Genomic DNA, 21314 nt, shown 5'->3' on the forward strand with positions numbered 1-21314 from the left:
GTAAAACGTGCATTTCTGCCATGCTACTACTCCTCCCAACTCACTTATTTTACTAAGTGTCCCACATGTGCCCTTTTCTCTAGCGACAGGATATCCTTCATTTGTCTGCACCAAGAGCAGATGAGCACTCCTTCGTGTTGTTTTCCAAGTCGGCTGATGGGAGGGTCAGCAGGGGCCAAAGCAGCTGCAACAAGGAAAGGAAAGATAACCATGGCAACACAAGTTATCTGCATCCTCCATGTATTTCCTTCTCCCCACCCTACAGCATATCTTTCCCACCCAAACCTCAAGCCAAGAGAGCCAGTGACCAGCTGGCAGGATGGGGACTACAGCAGTGTCTCCTGCACCCAGAGTGTCTTGCTGTGTTTCGGGGCTCACCACTGCAGGCTGAAGTCATCAAAAAGAGGCTGAAATCCTAGAGAGACACAACTTGCAAAAAGCAGAGCTCTCCACTACTGTAGATGGGGCGCTGGATATGCTGCCTTTGCTCCAGAGCTGCAGATCCATTGATGCTGCTCCTGGTTTTGGCTCTGGGCTGTAACCCTTCCACAGCAGCAGCAGCAGCTTCTCCACCTGTGCCCCACGTCAAACCCAGCTACAGTTTTGGCCGGACTTTCCTGGGACTTGATAAATGCAACGCCTGCATTGGGACATCCATATGCAAGAAGTTCTTTAAAGAGGAGATAAGGTCAGAAACTCAGCAGAGTAATTTTTAAAGCATTCTGTACAGTAATTTGAAAGTTGCCTGTTAGAATTTCCAAGTATTTTCATGAGCAACAATGCACAGAGCAACTTAGCACCCAGTTGCCATTACAGCACTTAGTGTTTTAATTAATGCCTGTAAGCTGGTGCTTTGTCTCTTTTCTTTTACAGCAATGCAAACATGATCAGACTTCAGCCCTAAACTATAACTTGAAAGAAGTAAAAGGCACAAATTTCTGTCTAGAGGTGGGCTCTGAAAAAATTCAAGGCAGAAATGGGGGAAGGGAAGAGGGAAGGAAAAAATCAGCTTGTTTAGATTTACTGGAAGTATTTTATTATGAGCAATTGACTAAAGGTAAAAGGGGGTTCAGCTTTGTAGGTTCCCAACAGAGTATGTTAACTACAAACATACAAACATGCTGTATAATTTTGTACCAGGTGCAGAATTTCACGTTTTAACTTAGATCAAAAGGGATCTAAACCTGCCTCAGGCATGAGGACTTCTGCACATGAGGTTACCCACACGCTCGAAAATAGCACGCAGCTAAATTACTGGTACATTTTGGGGAGATTTGTGTGAGAACATGAAGGCAGAAATTGCATCTGCCTTGCTGTCGATGAGACACACACTGTCCAAGTGGTCATTGGACCAATCCAATCATTTTTAGGCTCAAAAGCAGAGCGTATCTGATGACAGCGGGGAAAATGTTGCCACTTGTATTTGAGGAAAAAGTTAAAGGCAGTGCTTGGCAGAGGAAGGGTTTATTGGGTCTGATATGATTTATAGAGCCATATGCACTTTCTTTTATAGATATAAAAGCCTGGGGGAGAAGAAATTATTACAGTAAAATTGTATTTTTAATGCTATAATGTAAGTAGCATAGTATTAGACAAATCACCATTTTTATCTTAAACTATCCTATAAAATGCAGCATCGTAAAACCATAATGGTTTGTCTGGGATGGACCTGTAATACCAGACATCCATCCTTCCACTGCTGCTGGAAAAAGGCAGCTTGTGGCTTTGCTGAGCCAGAGCACTCCTTGCTGTTTCACACTGGGGGTCCCAGTCCTTGTTTGCCCTTTGGCTTTCCACAGTGCCACCAGTGTGTGGGGTGCACAGGGCTGAGTGCTGGGTTTCTCCCGGCCCAGCCTGGATTCCTGTCCCAAAATGCAGCGTGGATTTGCAATCAGCCCAGCATGCTCAGCTGGCTGACAGGCTGGTGTGGGTCTGAGGGGCCAGGGGTGCATCCAGGGTAGTGTCTGCTCTGCGTTTTATTCCCTGCAGCAGGATGGCACCACAGCTGGCTCCTGCCCCAACCTGCTGGGCCCCTTTACTGCTCACCGGTGCAGGGTTTTTAGGGAACTGCTGCCAGGTACAAAGCAGCTCCCTTTTGGTTACTCCCACTTGGCCACTGGGGAGGCTGGGGCCATGCAGGTTCCCTCAGCCCTGCCAAAAATAGCAGAAGTGCCTCTGGCTGTGGGGTTCCAGCTGCACAGTGCACTGTGGGAGAGAGGTGCTGCGCGAGCCAAGGCAGGAGGGCCCCGTGCTGGCTTTCCTCCAGGGGACAGCAGGAACGGGGTCCCACTGGGGTCCAGGAGTGCAGAGCCACAAACATGTGGGAGCACAATACTTCTGCCTCAGGGGACACAGAGGGGCTCCCTAAGCCAGACACTTCTTCTTCTCTCCCACCAGCCTGCAGCTGGCTTCCCACACAGAAGTGATAACGTGAAGTTCTGCTGCGAGCGCTTCGGGAAGGGGAACTTAAAAATGTTCTCCTGAGCAGTCACTCAGCTTCAGGCTTTCCTTTGCATGGGTAAAACTTTTTCTCCCACTTCATTTCTTGAAAAACTGGGATTATTTTTTGGCAAGTGGGAGCTGAAACTAGGGAAATTTCACTGGTGCTTACACTCTTTGATCCACCCTCGTACCTTTTCACGTGTTCGCAAAGGTGGATGGCACTTGGGCTTCTCTGTGCTAATTCACATTAGAACATGCATCATTAATTCTCCATCATTTCTGGGAGCTCTGACATGCGTTCACAGTGAGAAGATGTGAGTTTTGTTCCCAGAATGGCTGGTGACTCATCTTGTGCTCTAATGTTCTATACTCCCCTTATATTTGCCCAACTTTATCCATCTGTAAATGAGGACACCAAGCCTGTCTACCAACTGTACTGAGAGCAGAGTGCAGTGGAAGTTTTTGTAAAGTATTAGATTTTCAAAATACCGCAGAACTGAGCAGACCAAAACTATTCAAAGACTTGTGCCAATGCTGGTCCTGAGCTTTGTCCAAAAATAATGGGAAAGAAGAGTGAAAAAGCTGAAGTGCTTTAATAAGAAGGGGGTTTATAGGTTATTACTTTATTTTTTGTTTGTTTTTAAGACTTAGCTTACTTATTTAAAAAAAAAAAATCTGAAATTCCAAATGCAAGCAAAATTATTTTGGCTCAAACAAAATACCTAATTTCATTCAGGAAAAAAACAAAGGAAAACTAGTTTGGATTTCTTCAGCATTTAGTTCTGGGCTGATCTAAAATCTGTAATCTGTGACTCACGTATTTGCATAGATCTTACTGAAGGTCTTAGAGGATTTGCTGGCCCTTAGCTAAAAAGCTTTGTATGAGAGGGAGTGGTTACAGCACAACTTGATGATGAATCTTGAAAGTATCCAGCAAATGTGCCAGGCCAGCGCTGTGCTGCCCAGAAATGATGCCAAATACAGACTTGCTGAAGCCCATGGCAGGTTCCCAGGCCAGGGTGGCTCTCCCCACAGAGATCTGCAGAGGGAATCACTCCATCCACTCTCAAATTAATGCTCAGCCTTGGATTTCACACATCCATGTGCTGCTTGCACACAGGAGGCGGCATTTTCCTGCTCTCTGCCTGATTTGGGCTCCCCTGAACACACAAGCTTGAGTCAAGTCACAAGGCATATTTGTGTTTAACTTAAAAAAAAAAGAAAGAAAGAAAGAAAGAAAGAAAGAAAGAAAGAAAGAAAGAAAGAAAGAAAGAAAGAAAGAAAGAAAGAAAGAAAGAAAGAAAGAAAGAAAGAAAGAAAGAAAGAAAGAAAGAAAGAAAGAAAGAGAAAGCCAGCCCAGAGCCATCTCTTCCCTGTACGTGCCTGGCACGCTGTGCCCGCTTTGCAGATTAGGCACTGGGAGGGGTCCTCATGCACAACAATCACAGTGAGGCACAGCAATTATTCTCTTTTCTTTAATCCTAGCTCAAAACCAGACCAAAAAAACAAAACAAAACAAAACAACCTAAACAAAACACCAAAACAAAAAAAAAATAACAAACCCAAACAAAGTGTTTATTATCATGTCAGGTGCTTTAATTGTAGGGAATCTTCAATTTCGTATCAGGCAAAATGCCCAAACAGCAGAAATGGGGGAATCCACCAACCCGTTCACACAAGGTTCCCCCACTTCTAGTCATTCTCCATGGTAAATTTTTGGAAGGAGGCACATGGCAGGAGTTGAAAGGTAAAGCAGGGGAAGCACCAGGGTTTCACTCGTCCTGGGCGCCTGTGCCTGCCCCAGAGCTGCACAGGGTCTGCGGTGGGAAAGGGAGTGGGGTGCTGCCTTCAGGAGGGATCATCTGATCAGTTCCTGATTGCAGATGGTGGCGCGTGTCACTGAGTCAGTTATTTGCCTGAAATCACAGAAAATTAATCCTCCCCAAATTTCTCTGTGCCAATTTCCCAAGTGGAACTTGAAAGGAGCGACCAGCTTTAGCTTTCAGATTTGTTAATGTCTTGTAAGCTGTCTGAAACTCCAGCTAGGCTAATCCTGCAGGGAACCTTTTGCCTCTCCTGTTTCACTTCTGAGCCACCGGCTTTAATTTAGGGTGAGATTAAATTAGGACGTGCTTTCCTATGCACTTGGACAAGGAGCTCAGGGCAGGAGGGTTCAGAGGCAGTGAGAGCAGGATGTTGGCCAAACCAAAGGTCAGAGTTGGGCCATTTTCCAAGAGCAGGTTACAGACACCCTCCCAGAGCAGGCACCGCGCTCCTCGGCTCTGGTGTGCGCGACACGCGTGTGGGCAGGGCTGAGGGGGCTGCTGAAACAAAAAAAAAAAAAATCACCTAATTACCCAGCCCATATGCTCCCCTCCTGTGCCTGTGGAGGGGGAGCAAATTAGTGCAAGATCTCCATGGTTACAGAGGCACTGCACACCCAGGGCATGCACGCCCTGTCCCCCCATCACACCCCAAACTCTGCTGCTGTCAGGGAGGGCACTCATCCTGGCTGCTGAAATACAGTCAGGGATGTTGGGGGACACAGGTAGACCCCTGCAGTGACAAAAGCCACAACCTCAAAACAAGAGATCATTTTGATATTCGCAAGTACATTTGTTGTCAGGAGGTTTTAATATCAGGAAGGTCCTTTAAAGTGTCAAGTAGTCCTTTTTTGGGACACTTTCTCTAGAAATAGGAAAATTTTAAAACACCAAGAATTCTCCATGAACCAAAACCCTGTAGCCCTCTTCCTTTCCTCCCTCCCTCTACCCAAAAGACCCCATTTGGGTGTTTTACCCTTCACTCCATGGCAGCATTTGTGACAAGGGATGGTATTAGTGGGAAGCAAAGAAGGAATTTTTTACCAAAGCACATTTCCTGAGCTGATGGTTTCAGCCTGCTCACCCTGGGGCCACCCAGCCAGGGTGACTCGGCCTTTGCCAGGTGATGGCAGGAAGCCCCAGGGGCCTGCTTGGAGAAGAAGCTCAGCGGGGCGGGCGCTGTGTCCGTGTGGCTTTTAACCCGCTCTCTGTGGGGCTCTCCTTTTGGTTTGGCAGGTTTGACACCTGGCTTTCTTCTCATTTAAAGCTGCCGCCCAGCTCCCTGCTCAGCTACTCGGGCAACTACACGGACGATGCCAAGAGCTGGCGGCTGGTGGACATCACCCGCCTGACCTCCAAATACCAGCACGACCGGGCGGACAAGCGCATCTGCACCTCCCTGCTCAAGACCAAGAGCTGCAGCCTGGAGCGCGCCCTGCGCCGCACCCAGCGCTTCCAGAAGTGGCTGCGGGCCAAGCGCCTCACGCCCGACCTGGTCCAGGTCTGTGTCCGGCGGCTCTGGTGCCCCACCACAGCTGGGGGAGCACGGGGAAGAGTGGGTCCCGTGGGGTTTAGGGGCGTGCAAAGGGTCTGGTGGGGATGTGGGGGTAACTTGCTGGTTGGAGGGTGAGATTGGGTGGCGGCTGGCGCTCAGCTCGGTCAGTGACAATGGGGCCTTGTGTGCCCCCAGCCGAGCCCACCGGCCAAAATGCTGCCCTGATGGGAAGAAAAGCGCCACAGTTGAAGGCCAAGCCCTGCCAGCCACAGGTAATGCCATGGCACAGCCTGTACAGGGCTGGGATGGGCTTGGCCCCAGCACCAGCTCCTTGTGCAGCTTGAAGCTGAAGTCCTGCGTAAAGCCACAGCACCAGGCAGCTTCAGGCACAGGGATGACAACAGGCTGTGCACACAAATGTGGTAACAGCTCTGGTGGGGAGATTGCTGCTTCCATCATTGTGGGGTTTTGGGGTTTTTTCGATCATGAATTTGTACCCACAAGGGCAGCAGTGCCTTGAAAGCGATTTTGCTTTGGGCCAGAGGCCAAGTCAGTGTGGGTCTCTCTTGCTTGTGGCTGGCAGGATGAGGGGCATGGGCAGTCAGAGCCAAAGCCTCGATTACTCATTCTCCTGCCATCCATAGCAAATGACCTCAGGCACAAGGAAGCACACTGCCCTTTCTCCCACAGTCCTGGGGTGTCACAGGTGAAGCCAGGACAGGAGGACGGTGAGTGTGGGTCACGCCACCAGGTAAATGGGCAGCTACAGCACAGGGCATCCCCCTCACCCCACCCAAACAACAGCAAAACATCACAATAACCCCTGGAAAGGGCAGGGGCCAGGGTGGGGGTTGGACATGCACTGAACAAGACCTGGGAGACAAAGAAGGACAGAATTTCTTCCATTCCAAGAGAGAAGTGACTGTGAAAAAGTGACTTCATTTATATTTCTAGACAGGCAGCTGCTCGCTGCATCCACTCAGCTTGGGTGAGTGCTAAAGCTATGCTGCTTTAGTTCTTCCTCCACTGTTACCCTGTGGAGCAGCACACCTTAGGAGAGAGAGGGAGGGATACACTGGGGCTATGCCTGGACTGCCCCAAAAAGGACTCACTCAAATCACTGGCAGTCCAGCACAGCAGGTCACCCTGAAGCCAGTACCCTCCTGGGCAGCACATGCCTGACAGGGAAAAGATTTTTGGATCAAAGCTACACTGCACTTTGTTTAGTAACCTCAGAAGAGGTACTAGAGAAAGGGCATGGTGTCTCAGTTCCACTCAGAGCAACCTTCACCTGAGCTTGTGGGCAGGGACAGCTCTTTAGGCTGGCAGGCAGAGGCTGCCCAGGATCTGCTGGCCACCACTGTTGCCCCTGGCAGCACTGCAGGGGCCTGCAGGAGGGTGAGTTGGGCTGCCAGGTCCTCCAGCCTTGCTGGAGTTTCCCAGGTGTTTGTGCCAAACTGTGCTGTCCCCCTGCTCCCCAGCAGTGCTGAGGGAAAGGGAAGGAATCGAGGGCTTAAAACTTCAATTTGCTGAGCTGGGTGAAAAAGTAGCTGGAGAAATGTGGCTCTGTGGTATCTCAGACCTGCTGCAAAGCTAAATCATCAGCTGAGCCCAAATCCTTCTCCTTAAAAGGCTCTTCATGTGCTACAGTTTTGCCTACCCTGTCCTCCCAGAGTCTGAAATGCCAGCTGAGCTGGCAGGGCTGCACACACGGGCACACACTCGTAAATGGATGCACATATGCACACACAGCACCACCAGAGACCCTGCCTGGGACACCCTGCCCTTGCACCTATCCAGTTTCTCCTGGAATTCCCCTGGGCAGCAGCAGTGAGGAGCTGAGCTGCTGCCAGATCCAGGGCACCTCTGAAGTGATCTCAGGGCCAGCCTGGGGGGACGTGCCCAGTGACAAACTCCCTGGGACATTTCATCAACCCCTGCAGCTTTTTAGTTGGAAAGGGCATGGGAGGCTGCAGGGAGACCCAGACCTTTGTACATCAGCCTCAGGATTGCTCTGGTCATATTTTCACGGTCCTTTGGTTCTGTAAATCAATCAGAGAAACAAAAATTGGAATTTAAATCCCTTCTAACAGCATATGGATTTGAATACACAGAGAAACATAGTGATCCAGAGACCCTGGGACCTACTTCCTCATCACCAAATTTCAGCAGCAATCACTTTTTAAGATCAGGCATGTGCTTTGCAAAATGGCTTCTGGTTTCACAGTGGTCTTGAAAAATAGCCAGTGGCAACAACATTTCAGTCATACTGTGTGTGTGAGTCTGTGAGTGAGACCCCATCCCAGCCCCGCTGTGTGGGCCACCGCAGGTTACAGTCTGACCTTCCCAGCCCATCCAGCCCCACAAGGATGAGGATCCCCCTCCTCCCAGGCCATCCCACCAGCACCTCTGCCAGCGCCCAGCCCAGCACTGCTGCCCCTCTGCAGTGTTTGCTGTGCAGACACACATTGGTGACCCAGCAGGAGCCACTGGAGAGGGGGTTTTGGGGCTCCCATATCTCCTCAAATACTTACCTCAAGAACTGCTCTTATGGCTCTGTTGTCCCGCTCTCCCTCTTTTCAGAGGTGTTAACAGAACACCTCTCTCAAGGCCTGACAGGATGCCCAGCCTGTTTCACAGAGCTGCAGTCACACAGCAGTGCTTGTTCTCCCTTCCCTGCAGTTTAGCCTGTACAGCAGCACTGGGGAAAGCTGATGGGCCCAGGTAATTTTGTCTGATAGACAGAGCATCATGACAAACCACAGCGTGCTCGAATCAAAATGACAGACCATGAAGTGATGTTTTTCCACTTTACGCTGCCTGCCCTGCCTGACCCAGCCATCGGCTGAGCCGCCTGCCACAGCGATTATTTCACCAGCCACAGTGAAAATCTTTATTGGATGCAGCAAAGTCTTCAGTCTTAAAATCCAGCCTGCCTCAGAGATGAGCAGGATTTAGCTGGGGCTCAGCCTGCTCAGCAGCCCCAGACACCCGCTGCTGCTCCAGGAGCTCATCACCTCAAACCATTCTGGGTGCTTTCCTGCTGGAGGGGCTACAAAGCAGGTTAGTTTCAGCACAGGTCACCCACAGGGAAAATTTACAGCCCTGCCTACACAGCACAGCCTGGAAAATGCTGAAGGCGGATAGAGGGAAGCAGTACCAAGGTGAAAATCCAGCATTTGCAGACCCTCTCTCTAGGATGGACTGTTTGAGACTACTGACCAGCAACTATTGACCAGCAACTATTGACCAGCAACTACTCACCAGCAACTATTGACCAGCAACTGCTGACCAACCACTCATCCTGCCCACAGCAGATGCACCAGCACTCCAAATATGAGTCCAGTCCACACCTCTTCTTGCTGCTCAGGGGCAGCAGCTCATTCACATGTCCAGTTGTCCCTCCTAGGGAAGGATGGGCACTTTGGGCCTCCCAGAGCCACCACCTAGACCTGCCACCTCTTTGACCCAGTACCTCATCATCAGAGACTTCCATAAACCTGCTGGCAGTGGGGATGAGGTTCTCAGGGCATTCTTACCTGCTTTCTTTTGGGAGTTAAGGAAACCCTTGGATTCACATCACCAGGAGATGTAGGTGCTTTGACACCTACATCGTCCTGGAACCCATCCCAAACCTGGTAGTTTGGTGATGCTGGACCCAAGTAGTGGCTCATGGGGCAGGAGGCAGCTGTGCTCCTGGTCTGGGCCATCCCTCCTTGGGCAGACTGAAAAGAAAACAGAACAAGAAGTCTTCCACAAGTTGTCTTTACATCCAAGTGAATTCTGAGCGTGTCTGTGCATATGCTACATATGCATAAACTCATGGAGTTTAAAATGCATCCTGTACTGCGTAATAGGGTTTAAAAACTCTCAGCTGGGTGGAGGTAGGCTTTGCAGGAACTGCTCCCTATCAGATATAGAAATGTGGGAATTTAATCAAAATAAATAAGAAGCTTTCCACATCAATCACAAACAATACATCAGGTAGTCTGTCAGGTCGTATTCTCTGGGGTGATAAGTCACTGCAAAGAACTTAAGATATTCTCAGATAAATCTGTATCTCCAGTGTTTCGAGTATGTGTTCTTCACATTTTTCTTCCATTGACAGTTTTTGTCTGACAGTTTTACAACTCAAGCTCCTTTTCTTCTGTAGAGATGTTTCCATCAGCCTGCAGGAAGGTGAGACCCCTCTCCACTGAAACAATCAAGCAGGTGCTGAGCTTTATGCTGTTGTCTGTCTCTGCTGAAATCAAAAGGCTCCATTGCCCAGTTTTTGTGGGTCAGGGCTTCATTAAGCTGTAGGAAGCTGCACCAATGTTTGATGCAAAGGTGTCAGCACCCAGCCCTGCTCCTCTGCTGCCACACCTCCATGGAAAGAGTTCCTCAGGGGACCAGCAGCCATGAGCACCACGGGCAGCACGTGCCCACATTTATATTAAGAGGATGAGCTCTGACCTCAGAAAAACCCTAATTACACCGTCCATGCCTTCTCTGCCGCTGTGATTTATGTTCCCACTGTGTACTCTTCAGGGCCTCAGCTTTCGCATTGCAGACTCCTGGAAGCAGCAAGGCTTTCTAACTTTGGTTGCAAATATTTGCATACACACAGAGCTGCAAGAGACTTTCTCCACCTTTTATCTCTTACTTAACATGCTCTGTTCTGCTCATTTTTTATCACTTCTCCTCCAAAGGGAAAGTGACAGAGTCAGCCACAACGTTCCTGCAAGTGCTGCAAGACAGAAATCCATGACCATCCCTCCCCCTGCACCTCTTCTATGGTTTTACACAATTAATTGAGAAAAAGTTTTCCTCATAAGGCTACACCAGAGGAGTGTATGAAGACTTGCAACAGGAACTGAGTAGAATTTTTGGCAAATACTTTTTTTCTTTTTGGGAAGAAAGGTTTTTTGGTTTTTGTGAAACAACACTTCCGTTGTGGTTGAGTTTCTCAGGTAGCTTTGACCAGCTATTGGCATTTTGGACTTGTTTTGTGCAACTGATGGCCAAGGAAGGAGTGGTTGGAATCTCACTGAGGCCAACGGGGATGCAGAGGAAGAGCCGTGGGACACCCAGTCCCTCCTTTCCTCCTCCAACTGGGAAAGTGTCCTACTCATCCTTTCCACGTTCCTTTATTTCTTTGCCACGGCTGGGTGGTTCAGTGTTTTGTGCCAAGTGAACAGCTCGCACAGGAGGGGCTGAGAAGGACCTACCTCAGAGTTGCCACGTGACCTGGGGAGATGCTGCGTCACATCTTTGCTCTCAGCATGAAGGATGGCAGGGAGCAACGTGAGCTCCACCTCCCTTTCCTCTGAAGCACATCTCCCAGCCATCAAATTATAAACAAAACTCAAAAGAGCAAATTTGGCTACTGGGATCATTCTTAATAAGAGGCTTAAAAAACCTGATTCCCTTCCCCAGCAGAGGCATGTCAGGGCAGTGCTTCTGTGCCACTGTGGGCAACTCTCCATATATAAACTCTTCTTGGCCATTAAGGAAGACTAACTGAAAAGTAAAAAAAGGCCATTTTTGACTGTGAAGGTATAATTTTCTATGCCATTTATCCCAGCCATAGATTGCTCATGCAATTTTACAAGCCAAACCTCCAAATCTGAAGGGTGAAATACAGTGATAATTGACTCCATTTGCCCAACAGTTCTCTATTTGTTGCTGGTATTTACAAAAAATAAACACAGGCTATTTGGTTTTGATAGTTAATGCATGAGTTTATCAGAGAGAGAACATATCCTGTGCTTATACTCACACATAATGTTTATTTACATTTTTAAAGCATGTTTACTGACCTTAGCAAATAGTATTTCCAAGAAAGCTGCTCTCAGGTTAAACAAATAACGAAGTGATCCCAAGATTATTTAACGAGGGAAGTGACTCACTGTCGTAACAACTGGAGGGCCTCCACCAGGAGTGCTAGGGCTGGAAACCCAGGCAGAACAGAGTCCCATGGTGTGGAGAGATGTGGGGGGAATATGAGGTTTGCAGTGCCCAGGAATGGGAGCCATTCTTGAAACCTGAGTTGGGAAATGGCATTTTTGGATGTCACAGGCCCTCTCCTGGGAAGGGTGAGATGCTCTGTGTGCCCACATCCTTCGGAGCTGTGCCGCAGCAAGCAGGGGCACAGTGGGCAGAGCACAGAGGTGCGTGTGCACCCCCAGCATGACCCAAGCACATTGCAATGTCCCAGGCTGGAATTAAACATCCCTGCTGGGTTTTCCCCTCTCACAGGGCCTGTCCAGCCCCATGCTGCGCTGCCCGTCCCAGCGCCTCCTGGACAGGATCGTGCGGCGCTACGCCGAGGTGCCGGACGCCGGCAGCATCTACATGGATCACCTGACGGACCGGGACAAGCTGCGCCTGCTGTACACCCTGGCAGTGAACTCACACCCCATCCTCTTACAGGTACGTGCCAGCCTGCCCCAGCTTGAAACACAACCCCTCACAAGCAAACCCTTGCATGAGATGTGTGCCAGCCTCAGCAGCAGAGGAGTCCCAGCCCTGGCCCTTGGCAGCTCCCTGGCTTTCAAAAAACGTGTTTCTTCTATGGGGCTGAAGCCTGGCAGGCTCATGAGGTGTTCCCTGCATCAGTCTGTGAGGCTGGGGAGAGATAGAGAACCCAAGGTGCATTATTGCACTAGAGCACTGTGAAATCCAGGGTTTTACACGTCCTCAGCATTTCAAAGTGTTAGGTTTGCACTGCTAATGCATTACATAAAATCACAGCCTGTTTCTGGAAGAGAAAGAGCATGATTTCCCATGCTCCACATGCCAGTGCTCTGTTTTCCATTCGCCTGCCCCTGGTAACTGGCTCTGGGTTTCAAACCTCTGGGTTTGAAGGTGGTGATCTGGGAAGCCTCACATCCTTCCCCTGGACCCCTTCTGACCTGCCTGGCATGCAGCTCCTCTCTTTCCTTATGTTTCCAAGGGAGAATCCTCACCTTTCCCCATCCCACCTTTAATCTTCACTTCTGGTTCTTGCAACCCTTCATGATTCCACAAAGAAAATATGGCAGTGGCAGCATCATCCATCTCTGGCCCAAGGCCACTCTGCACTCAGCAACTCACAGGGCTCTGTGTGGTCCCAGGGAGGGGAAATGGTGCTCGGGCTCTGGGAGGCTCCTGGGGGTCATTCAGCCACCCCAGTTATGGGTCACTGAGACATGAAGCTGTGGCCCTTAGCAGTCTGAAGACACAGGAACGCAACTTGAAGAGATGAGAAAAATATACCAAAAAGAAAAAGCTAGATTTTTACACGATTGCCCAGAATGCCTTCACAGCAGAAGGGAGAAGTAACCTTAAACATGAAACTGGATGAGTTCATAATGGCTTGGCAGGGTCTGAGGTGCTGGGGACACAGATGAGCTTTAACACAAATGGCAGAAAGCTTTGTGTTGGCATGGCTCAGCAGTCACACAGTTTGGCACGAGCTGCAGGGAGGCAGGGAGCCCAGCCCAGGTGTCTCCACTGGAGCAAACACCCACCACTTCTGCCCCTGAGACTGCAAAGTCTCTTACAAATGAGCCTGGCAGTTCTCACCAATTAGCAAAAACTGCTTTAGCCTTACCTCAACTCCAAGCTGTGACTTCATCTGTTCAGTGCTCATGAGGGACCCATCAAAGACACCTAAATTTAGCTGTTCTGTGGCTAAAATTTTCATGAATCTGAAAACTATTATTATCTTGGACTTTCCAGTTAGTCTCTCTTACAGAATGAGTCTCGAAATACCAGATTCTTCCTCCGTTACAAAAAAGAACCATAAGAAAAAGAAAAAAGCATCCTAACTCCTCCAGGATGGGGTAGTAAGCACCTTTCCCAGCAGCTAGGGCTGGATGGGCGAGGAAGGGTTGACGGGTGATTTAAGAACCAAAACACAACCCTGCTGTTGGAGCCAGAGAGGGCACTCTGAGAGGGAGGTGGGTGCATGGGCAGAGGGCAGGGGTAGTCCCCCCATTGCTGCTCTTGCCCACAGATCTTCCCCGACGTGGAGGGCTGGCCCTTCCCACGGTACCTGGGCTCCTGCGGGCGCCTGCTGGTCAGCGCCAGCACCCGGCCCCTGCGCGACTTCTTCGGCGCGGCGCCCGAGGTGGCCGCAGACCTGGCCCTGCAGCTCCTGGCCGTGCTGCGCTCCATGGCCACCAACGACCTCAACTACTTCTTCTACTTCACCCACGTGGACGCTGGCACCTTCGGCGTGTTCAGCAATGGGCATCTGTTCATCCGGGATGCCAGCACGCTGGGCATCATCGACAAGGAGGAAGGTACTCAGCAGGCTCCGTGGCCACGCATCTGTCACGGGAGGGCTCGGGAGGCAGGGCAGACAAATCCTTCCCCTTCTGCCCTTGGCTCTACTGCTGCCTTTTTTTGGGTTTTTTTGGGTTTTTTGGGTGTTTTTTTTTTTTTTTGTTTTTGTTTGTTTTTTGGTTTTTCTTTTTGTTTGTTTTTTGGTTTTTCTTTTTGTTTGTTTTTTTGTTTTTTTTTTTTTTTTTTTTAATTAACCAAACACCCTGTACTCAATTAAATGATGAGAAGCTCACGGAGAGACTCACCATCAGCTGCTCCTGCCATATCCTGGCTCTGAGTCGGGAAGGCGACGGGTGTTGCGTTTGTGCAGTCGGTGATTTCGTGGCCACTCTGTAGCTGGCAGCAGCTTTCAGTGTGTACGGTGTGCTGCATGCTCTCATTTGATGTCTTCTTTTTCAAACTTTTGCCATGCAAATGTCAGTATTTGCCAGCAGAAAATTTGTAGTTTCATTTGTTCTAAGTAGTGGGTCAAATTGGACCCTTTTTACAGGCATTTATCACATTGACTAATAATGGTTATTATTATTTATAACAATAATAACAAAATCTCCCTTTTTGTCACTTTTACATAAAATCAAGGGTTAGTATTCAATTTTCACAGGTTACCTTGGTCTACTCCTGCAAGTAGAGCTAGTCAAAGACTATTCATCCAATAATTTAACAGTTTCATTTTGAATATTCAGATTTTCAAAAGGTTTTTCCTCAGCTCACACATTCAGCTGAGTATTCAGAATATGCAGAAGCAGCTGTCAGAAAATTTTCCATTGGATTTCCTTTTCTTATCCCAACAGCTATGACTGTTAACTTGACTTCAGCTAGATGAGATGCTGTTGCAATGTAATGATTTTGGTTAACATGGAAAAAATTACAGGTCTGGCTATTTGTGGTAATTTTTTGTAGGAGCTCCGCATTTTAGATTTGTACTCCAATTCTCATTTTTTTCTGCATCAGCTTGACTCGACAGACTCATCTCCAGTTCCTCTGACAGGCAGTTCTGAAGAGCTCTGTCATTCAGAAAAATATACATATTTCAAAGGCAAGAAAATTGGCACACACACAGCTTCAGCACTGCGTAATTTGTAGTGAAAGTTGGTCACATCCTTTAGAGAGTAACAAACCCCATGTTAACACAGAGGCACAGATATCTCTGACTGTCCAGGGGATCACTATTATGTTTCTAACAAGCGGTTTAATTGTCCCCAACAGGGAGCCAGCTGATCGACGGCCAACAGGAGTATAAAGACATCTTCAGCTGCCTGACTGTGGACTGCCAGTCTGCATTTGTGTCCTGTGACTCCATCAGGGAGAAGCACAGCCTTGTCCTGGTGTGTCAAGACCTTCTTCCGAAGCTGCTGACGGGGAAGTTCCTGCCCCCCGTGCAGGAGAGGATCGATGCCTTCCTGCAGCGCTGCGCCCGCGGCCTCGGTGACGACCGCGGTGCCAGCGAGGCCATGGCGGAGCTGGCAGAGATCCTGAAACCTCTGCGGTCCTGCGACTCCCGCTTCGCCTACCGCTACCCTGACTGCAGATACAGTGACAAATACTGACACAGGAGCTGTCCCTGGCAAGGACTGGGCCGGTGACAGCCCCCTCCCAGCGCAGGAAGCGAGAAGGAACCAGGGTGGCTGGAAAGAGCTGCCCCGAATCCGGGGCGTTCTCGGTGTAGGAGGGAGCAGAGTGCACATGGGATTTATTATTCATCTCCCAGAGATGCGTTTGTTACGTAGGATATAGGCATGGTGTATGGTTTATGGATTATTAACATTGTCATGACTGACAAGGGGCCACAGGATTAATAAATCTCATTCTCGTGTTTTGGCCTTGCAAGAGTTTCCCATGCCATTTGTTGAAAAGCAAGGCAGGATGCTCACAACCAGCTTGATAGAGGATTTTTATTGCCAAGAAACTCTTTCTGATGGAGATGATATATAAAAATATGGGATGGATGGATGGATGGATGGATGGATGGATGGATGGATGGATGGATGGATGGATGGATGGATGGATGCATTTAAGAGTTTCCCTGTGGCTATTTTTAATGTGCTAAGAATCATAGATAAATGGAACAACCAGATCAGTTCTGTACCATCACCCATCACAGCTCACTTTTATAAAGTATTTTAATTTTATTACTTTGGTGACACACAGAACAAAAAGACACTATCGAAAGCATTAAAAAGCTGAAAGGTTCCATGTCTCCTGAGACTTAATTTCTCTAATCCCCAAATATAATTGCTTCTAGTCTTTCCCAAGTCAATGGACAGTAATCAGAGACTAATACAGGACTTTGGTTTAAGGTGAGGAAAGAACTCCAGCTATGGGATGGGTTTGTTCAGCAGATGTTTTCACATTATTCTCTCTAAAGTGGAGGAACCATTTGCACAAAACCATTCAAATGGGAAAATTACCTTAAGAGGAGAAGGAACACAGGCAGAGGATGAGAGACATGAATTACATTGAGCCTGACAAGACTTACTAAACACTCAATACTCCAGTGTAGGTGCTGGGGCACCCCCCAAGAGCTGGGGAGATCTAAGTTCTGATCAGCAAGAGCTACAGCAATCCTCATCCACTTGCCTTCCAGAGGAGGAATTGGTAAGCCAGTCCCCAAAGGAGTGAGTCAGGCACTTAAAATTTGGGGCGGTTCTGGAAACATTTCACAGCAGTTGTCAAACCAGGGCTAGATCCAGGTGCCTCATTTTGCATGAGATGGTTGCAAAAGTGGCAAAACACAACTTTTGTCACCCAGAATCTGTCAGTCCCCCTCATGTGAGCTCCCTGTGAGGTGTCAGAAGCCCACAACAAACCTTCCCTGATGTGTAGGGGTCAGACAGACCTCACCTAAGTTTGGGGCTTTCTCCTGGGATCCAGGCACACAGGAGTCACAATTTGAGCAAATTTGACTGTGCTAAGTGAGAAATGAGGCTTTCTGGATCATCCACAAGAATTTTCACCATGGAAAGAGTCTTCTTCTAGCTGTGGTTCAAAAAAATTGTTAAAAATGTGAAGGCGGAAAAAGACGTGAGAGCATTTGCATTGCCAGTGGTTGTTCTGACTTGTGTTGTACAGAGAAGGAATGAAATTCCAGATTTTGTGTTGGCTGTGAGGGGCTCTGTGCACACAGAGCATCCAGCCTGGGGTTCCAGGCAGGTGTGGGTGAAGGCTGATGGAACAGGTTGGGCATCCAAAACCACACACAAAGGTCTGACACAGGGGAAATCTGACTCAGGACAATTATTTTGCCTTTCTTCCTGGCATAAAGTATCAAGTGCACCTTTTACCTCTCAAGATGGAGAAACAGTGAAAATAATTTGTAGGTAAGTTTAGCTGCAGGCCCAGATGGTCAGACAGCAAAGAGGTCTAAATATACAGCCTCAGCTATGGCTGCAGCCCTCTTTCCTGCTTTCAGTCTATTTCTACATCATGGCTCTCTTCCAGAAAGAAAAACATGTCCTTCACTGAGATACACAAGGCTGCCTAACAACCTGCTCCCATCAGTTTTTCTTGACTCTGTCTGCATCTCCAATCTTTTGGGGAGTGGGTTTACCTGAGAGCTGGGTGTTAGCTCTGAGCTCCTTTTCCTGCAGAGATTATCCCACACTGTGCTGGAAACACACAGGAAACACAGAGAGGATGTGTGTGCTCAGCAGAGAAGCCAGGAGCAAGCCCAGATCACTCAGGAATAGCCCAGCATTGGGCAAAAGGACAGAGAGGTGTCCCAGAGGCCCTGGTAACTCACAGCCCTAAAGAGCTGGAGGACAGAAACAGAAGAGTTTTACTTTGCTGCTTGGACTCATTTTGCAAGGCTGCAGAAGAAGCCTTAAGACACGTAGCATCTATTTTTACAGGGCTTGATTCAAAGCTGAGAGGAGTTTCCCCACTGCTTTTAATAGACTTTGATATGAATTTAAATAAAATAAAAACCCACTCATGATTAAAAATAACAAAATTGTGGATTTACAAATTATTAAAGCATTGGGAGCTGTGTTCTCCACCAGTTTCTTTGCAGACATTGATTACAGAGGCCTGGTTCATGTAAGACTGTGACTAATAAGCTAGCCATAAAATCAGTCCATGGCTCAGAGAACAATAATTTTCCTAAACTAAATCTCATTTCCCTATATTTCCCTGGCCTCTTTTTTTTTTTTTTTTTTTTTTTTCAGAATTGCCAATTTTTACTCTTAATATTTTCCTTTTTCTTGGCAGTCAAACTTTGGAATCAGTGCCCACCCTGCCTGCCAGCTTCAGTCAAGCCTTCAAATCCTAGTAGGCCAAACTCCAAAAGGATGTGAAATTAACTTATAAATGGCAATTATTTAAAACCTAATCCTTCCCAAAAGAACTCTCAAGCAATTTTTTCCTCTCTGTGTTCGAGTTATTTCTGTCAGTGGCTTTGTCTGAGCCTTTGCAAACTGTTCCTGGTAACAACTTCAACTGTTTCCACAGCAGAACAAGAATGGCAGGAGAGATCTTCCACCAATCTCCCTCCCAGGCAGCCTCAGCATCTCCTTTTTCTGTGGGTAGTTTGCAGCTGCCTTTATGCCCAGCTGCTTATCTGGTGTCTCTCTTAGTGCCCTATGCCCCACATATTTTTAGAGTTTTCATGTCAAGAGGTTTGTAAAACTGTGGTTTTGGCCTTAGTTTGACTTGCAGTGTATTTTGACACGGTCATTTCTCAAGGGGTTGAGGCTGCTACACATCCTGGGGTTGGAGATCCAGATTTCCCACTCCATAGCTTTTGTGGGTGATAATTTCTTGCCACACTTTGCACACACACACACACGCACACACCCTTCCCTGCCAGCTCCCAGCTTCCCACAAAGGGCTGACCCAGAGAACATTGTGGCATTTTGGAGAACCTGGAACCACCACTCATCAGCCCCAGTCCACAGGAGCAGCCAGTCAAGCACATTTCATGCATCTTCCCAGCAAGCTCGGCCAACTTCAGCTGTTTGCAGGTGCTTTTTATTTGCTTTCTGGTTTGCTGAGACTTTAGGATGCACTTGGGTCCCATTTGCCAATTACTCTCTACAGCCAGGTGCTCTAGATGCTTTATTGCTAATTCTCCCTCAGCTTCTCCCATCATCCCATGAATCTGGAAGGCAGAGCTTTACCAAAAATATTGAGTGTCATGAGATGTTATGAAATCGCAAGAACCAGCTCTGTGGTGTTCAGAATTGGCTCACCAGGACACATTAATGTGATTAATAGGTGAGTCTGTCTGCTACTGTACCCTCTGTTCCCCCAGTTCAGTGCTGAAAGGAGCTTGGTAGCCATCCTGAACCTACAAAAACACAAACAGGAATTTCAGGGGAAGGAAAATTAGATGAAACAGCTACTCCAGGCTGGGGGGCTGGGAGAGGCATGCACTGTTTTTGCCTTATGGATTACAGAATATGGGCAAACTCATCTGCTCTCCTCCACAGGGGGGTGGTCTCAGCCACAGTGAGGGCAGTGGGGTTTTAGGGTGAGCTGAACAACTGATGAGACCCCAAGGAAGGGTGAGGATGATCCAAAAGTCAATAAAAAGTGAAGAAGAAAGAAAACACAGGTGGAAAACTAGGAGGGACACTTAGTAAAGATCTTCAAACATTGTTATATATTGTTACAGTCATAGCTTTACTTGCATCATTCTACCTTTCTGCTCTTCCACAAAACCCCACAATATCTATTCCTTGCAACACACAGTATAAATGACAATAGTCTAGAACAAACTTTTCAGGTGTTTGAAGAGCAAGAATACACCAGCCTGTTCCTTGGGGACATGCAGGTCTGAAAGAGGCAGCTTGTCAGGTTTTACAGTGCTCTAGTACTACTCAGCAAGGATGCACAGAGCTCCAGCCCTCGCCTTGCACAGTTCATTTGCTACATTGCATGCAAAGATAGCTCTTTAGAGTTCACACCCACAGAAATGTCATGCAAGGTTCAGCATATTATGTGTTTGAAAAGGACCTTGTCAGTCACACGGGAGTTTTTTTTTTCCCCTTTCAAAATTTAAGCATTCATTTAGATAAGGGCTTGTCAGATTCATTCCTCTAGTGATGCCTGAAAATAGTGGGTTTTCTTGCTTTGAAAAAAATTATCAAGACACTTGGACTAATTCAGGGACTGAAACCTCCCTCTGTTCACATTCTTGGTGCAGAAAAAGTAAGAGAGAAAATCACCTCTGGGTGTTCACTCTGCTCTGGCTGGAACAGCTGTAAACATTTACTCATTTTCTTCCCTCAACACCTGAAGATGAAGATGGAGAAAATAAATAAAGTGCCTTTCTGTGTTTGCACTATTTCTACAAAGCAGAACAAAGCAGGGATTTGTGTACAGTTCAGGCACTGCTAAGGAGAAGAGGAGAAGGGTGCTGGAACAATGATGCTGCTGGGGGCAAGTGCTGGGATTCAACACCTCTGCACCCATTCAGGGCACTTGTCACCATTCCAGACACCCCTGAAAGGAGTCACTGCAGCAGTGCTGGTGTTTCAAAATGGAAATCCCTCCAGCAGGTGGAGAAGGGATGGGAACAATTGCCCAGATATCAGGAAATCAGTTCCTTATCTCTTCCTGTTTGCACTCACAGCGCTGCTTGTCCTGCCTGTCCCTTCCCACCAGGCAGGGGCCCCCATGGGCTGCCTTTGTTGCACGAGGGATGCACAGGATCAAACCTCCCAGATGTCAGAGTACAGGAGCAGCTGCCTGAGGAGGAACAGGGCCAGAGGTGATGGGGGCTTTCCATCTAATGGCTGCATTGACTGGGGACAAATATTGGCAGGGGTTTGTGTCTACAAGATGTGAAAGAAAAAAACAAACCTGTAGGAAGTGGTCGTGCTGCACTCTGTGAGTAAAATGACCAGAAAAACCTAAAAAAGCAGCTGCTGACTTGTTCTGTCAAAGTGCTTAGGGAAAGGCTCTCCAAAGTCAAGCAGTTTGACTTTGATTCCAACAGTTCTGGGGTTACCAACCCCAGGGAAGGGCTGGCTGAACTTTACGGTTGCACGTCCCTAGGCTGGAGCCCAGCAGAGCTGTCTAAAAATACAGCTTTAGCATGACTGGAGGATGGCATGTGCAGCAAGATAAAATTACTGGGGAAGGAGGGCAGGAAAAAGGAACTTCTGAATGGAGGACAGGAGTACAAATATGACCTTGAGGTGCCACCAAAAAATGTGTATGTTTATAAAAAAAAAAAAAAGTCAAACCCCTCAGCAGTGGCAGATCAAAGAGGAAGCATGAAAGGTCAAAAGGCATGGAAA

At 48.0% G+C, this 21314-nt stretch overlaps 1 protein-coding gene across 1 annotated transcript; it reads left to right on the plus strand.

The window, feature by feature from the left end:
• The first annotated feature begins 282 nt into the window (after positions 1–282).
• DIPK2B (divergent protein kinase domain 2B) lies at positions 283–16263 on the plus strand. Its single transcript, XM_038150314.1, has 5 exons — positions 283–688; positions 5502–5766; positions 12001–12174; positions 13742–14030; positions 15280–16263. Exons 1-5 carry the CDS (start codon positions 462–464, stop codon positions 15618–15620), a joined length of 1296 nt encoding a protein of 431 aa, XP_038006242.1. The 5' UTR covers positions 283–461; the 3' UTR covers positions 15621–16263.
• Positions 16264–21314: the final 5051 nt, after the last annotated feature.

Source organism: Motacilla alba, chromosome 1 (genome assembly GCF_015832195.1).
Source record: "Motacilla alba alba isolate MOTALB_02 chromosome 1, Motacilla_alba_V1.0_pri, whole genome shotgun sequence".
NCBI lineage: Eukaryota > Metazoa > Chordata > Aves > Passeriformes > Motacillidae > Motacilla > Motacilla alba.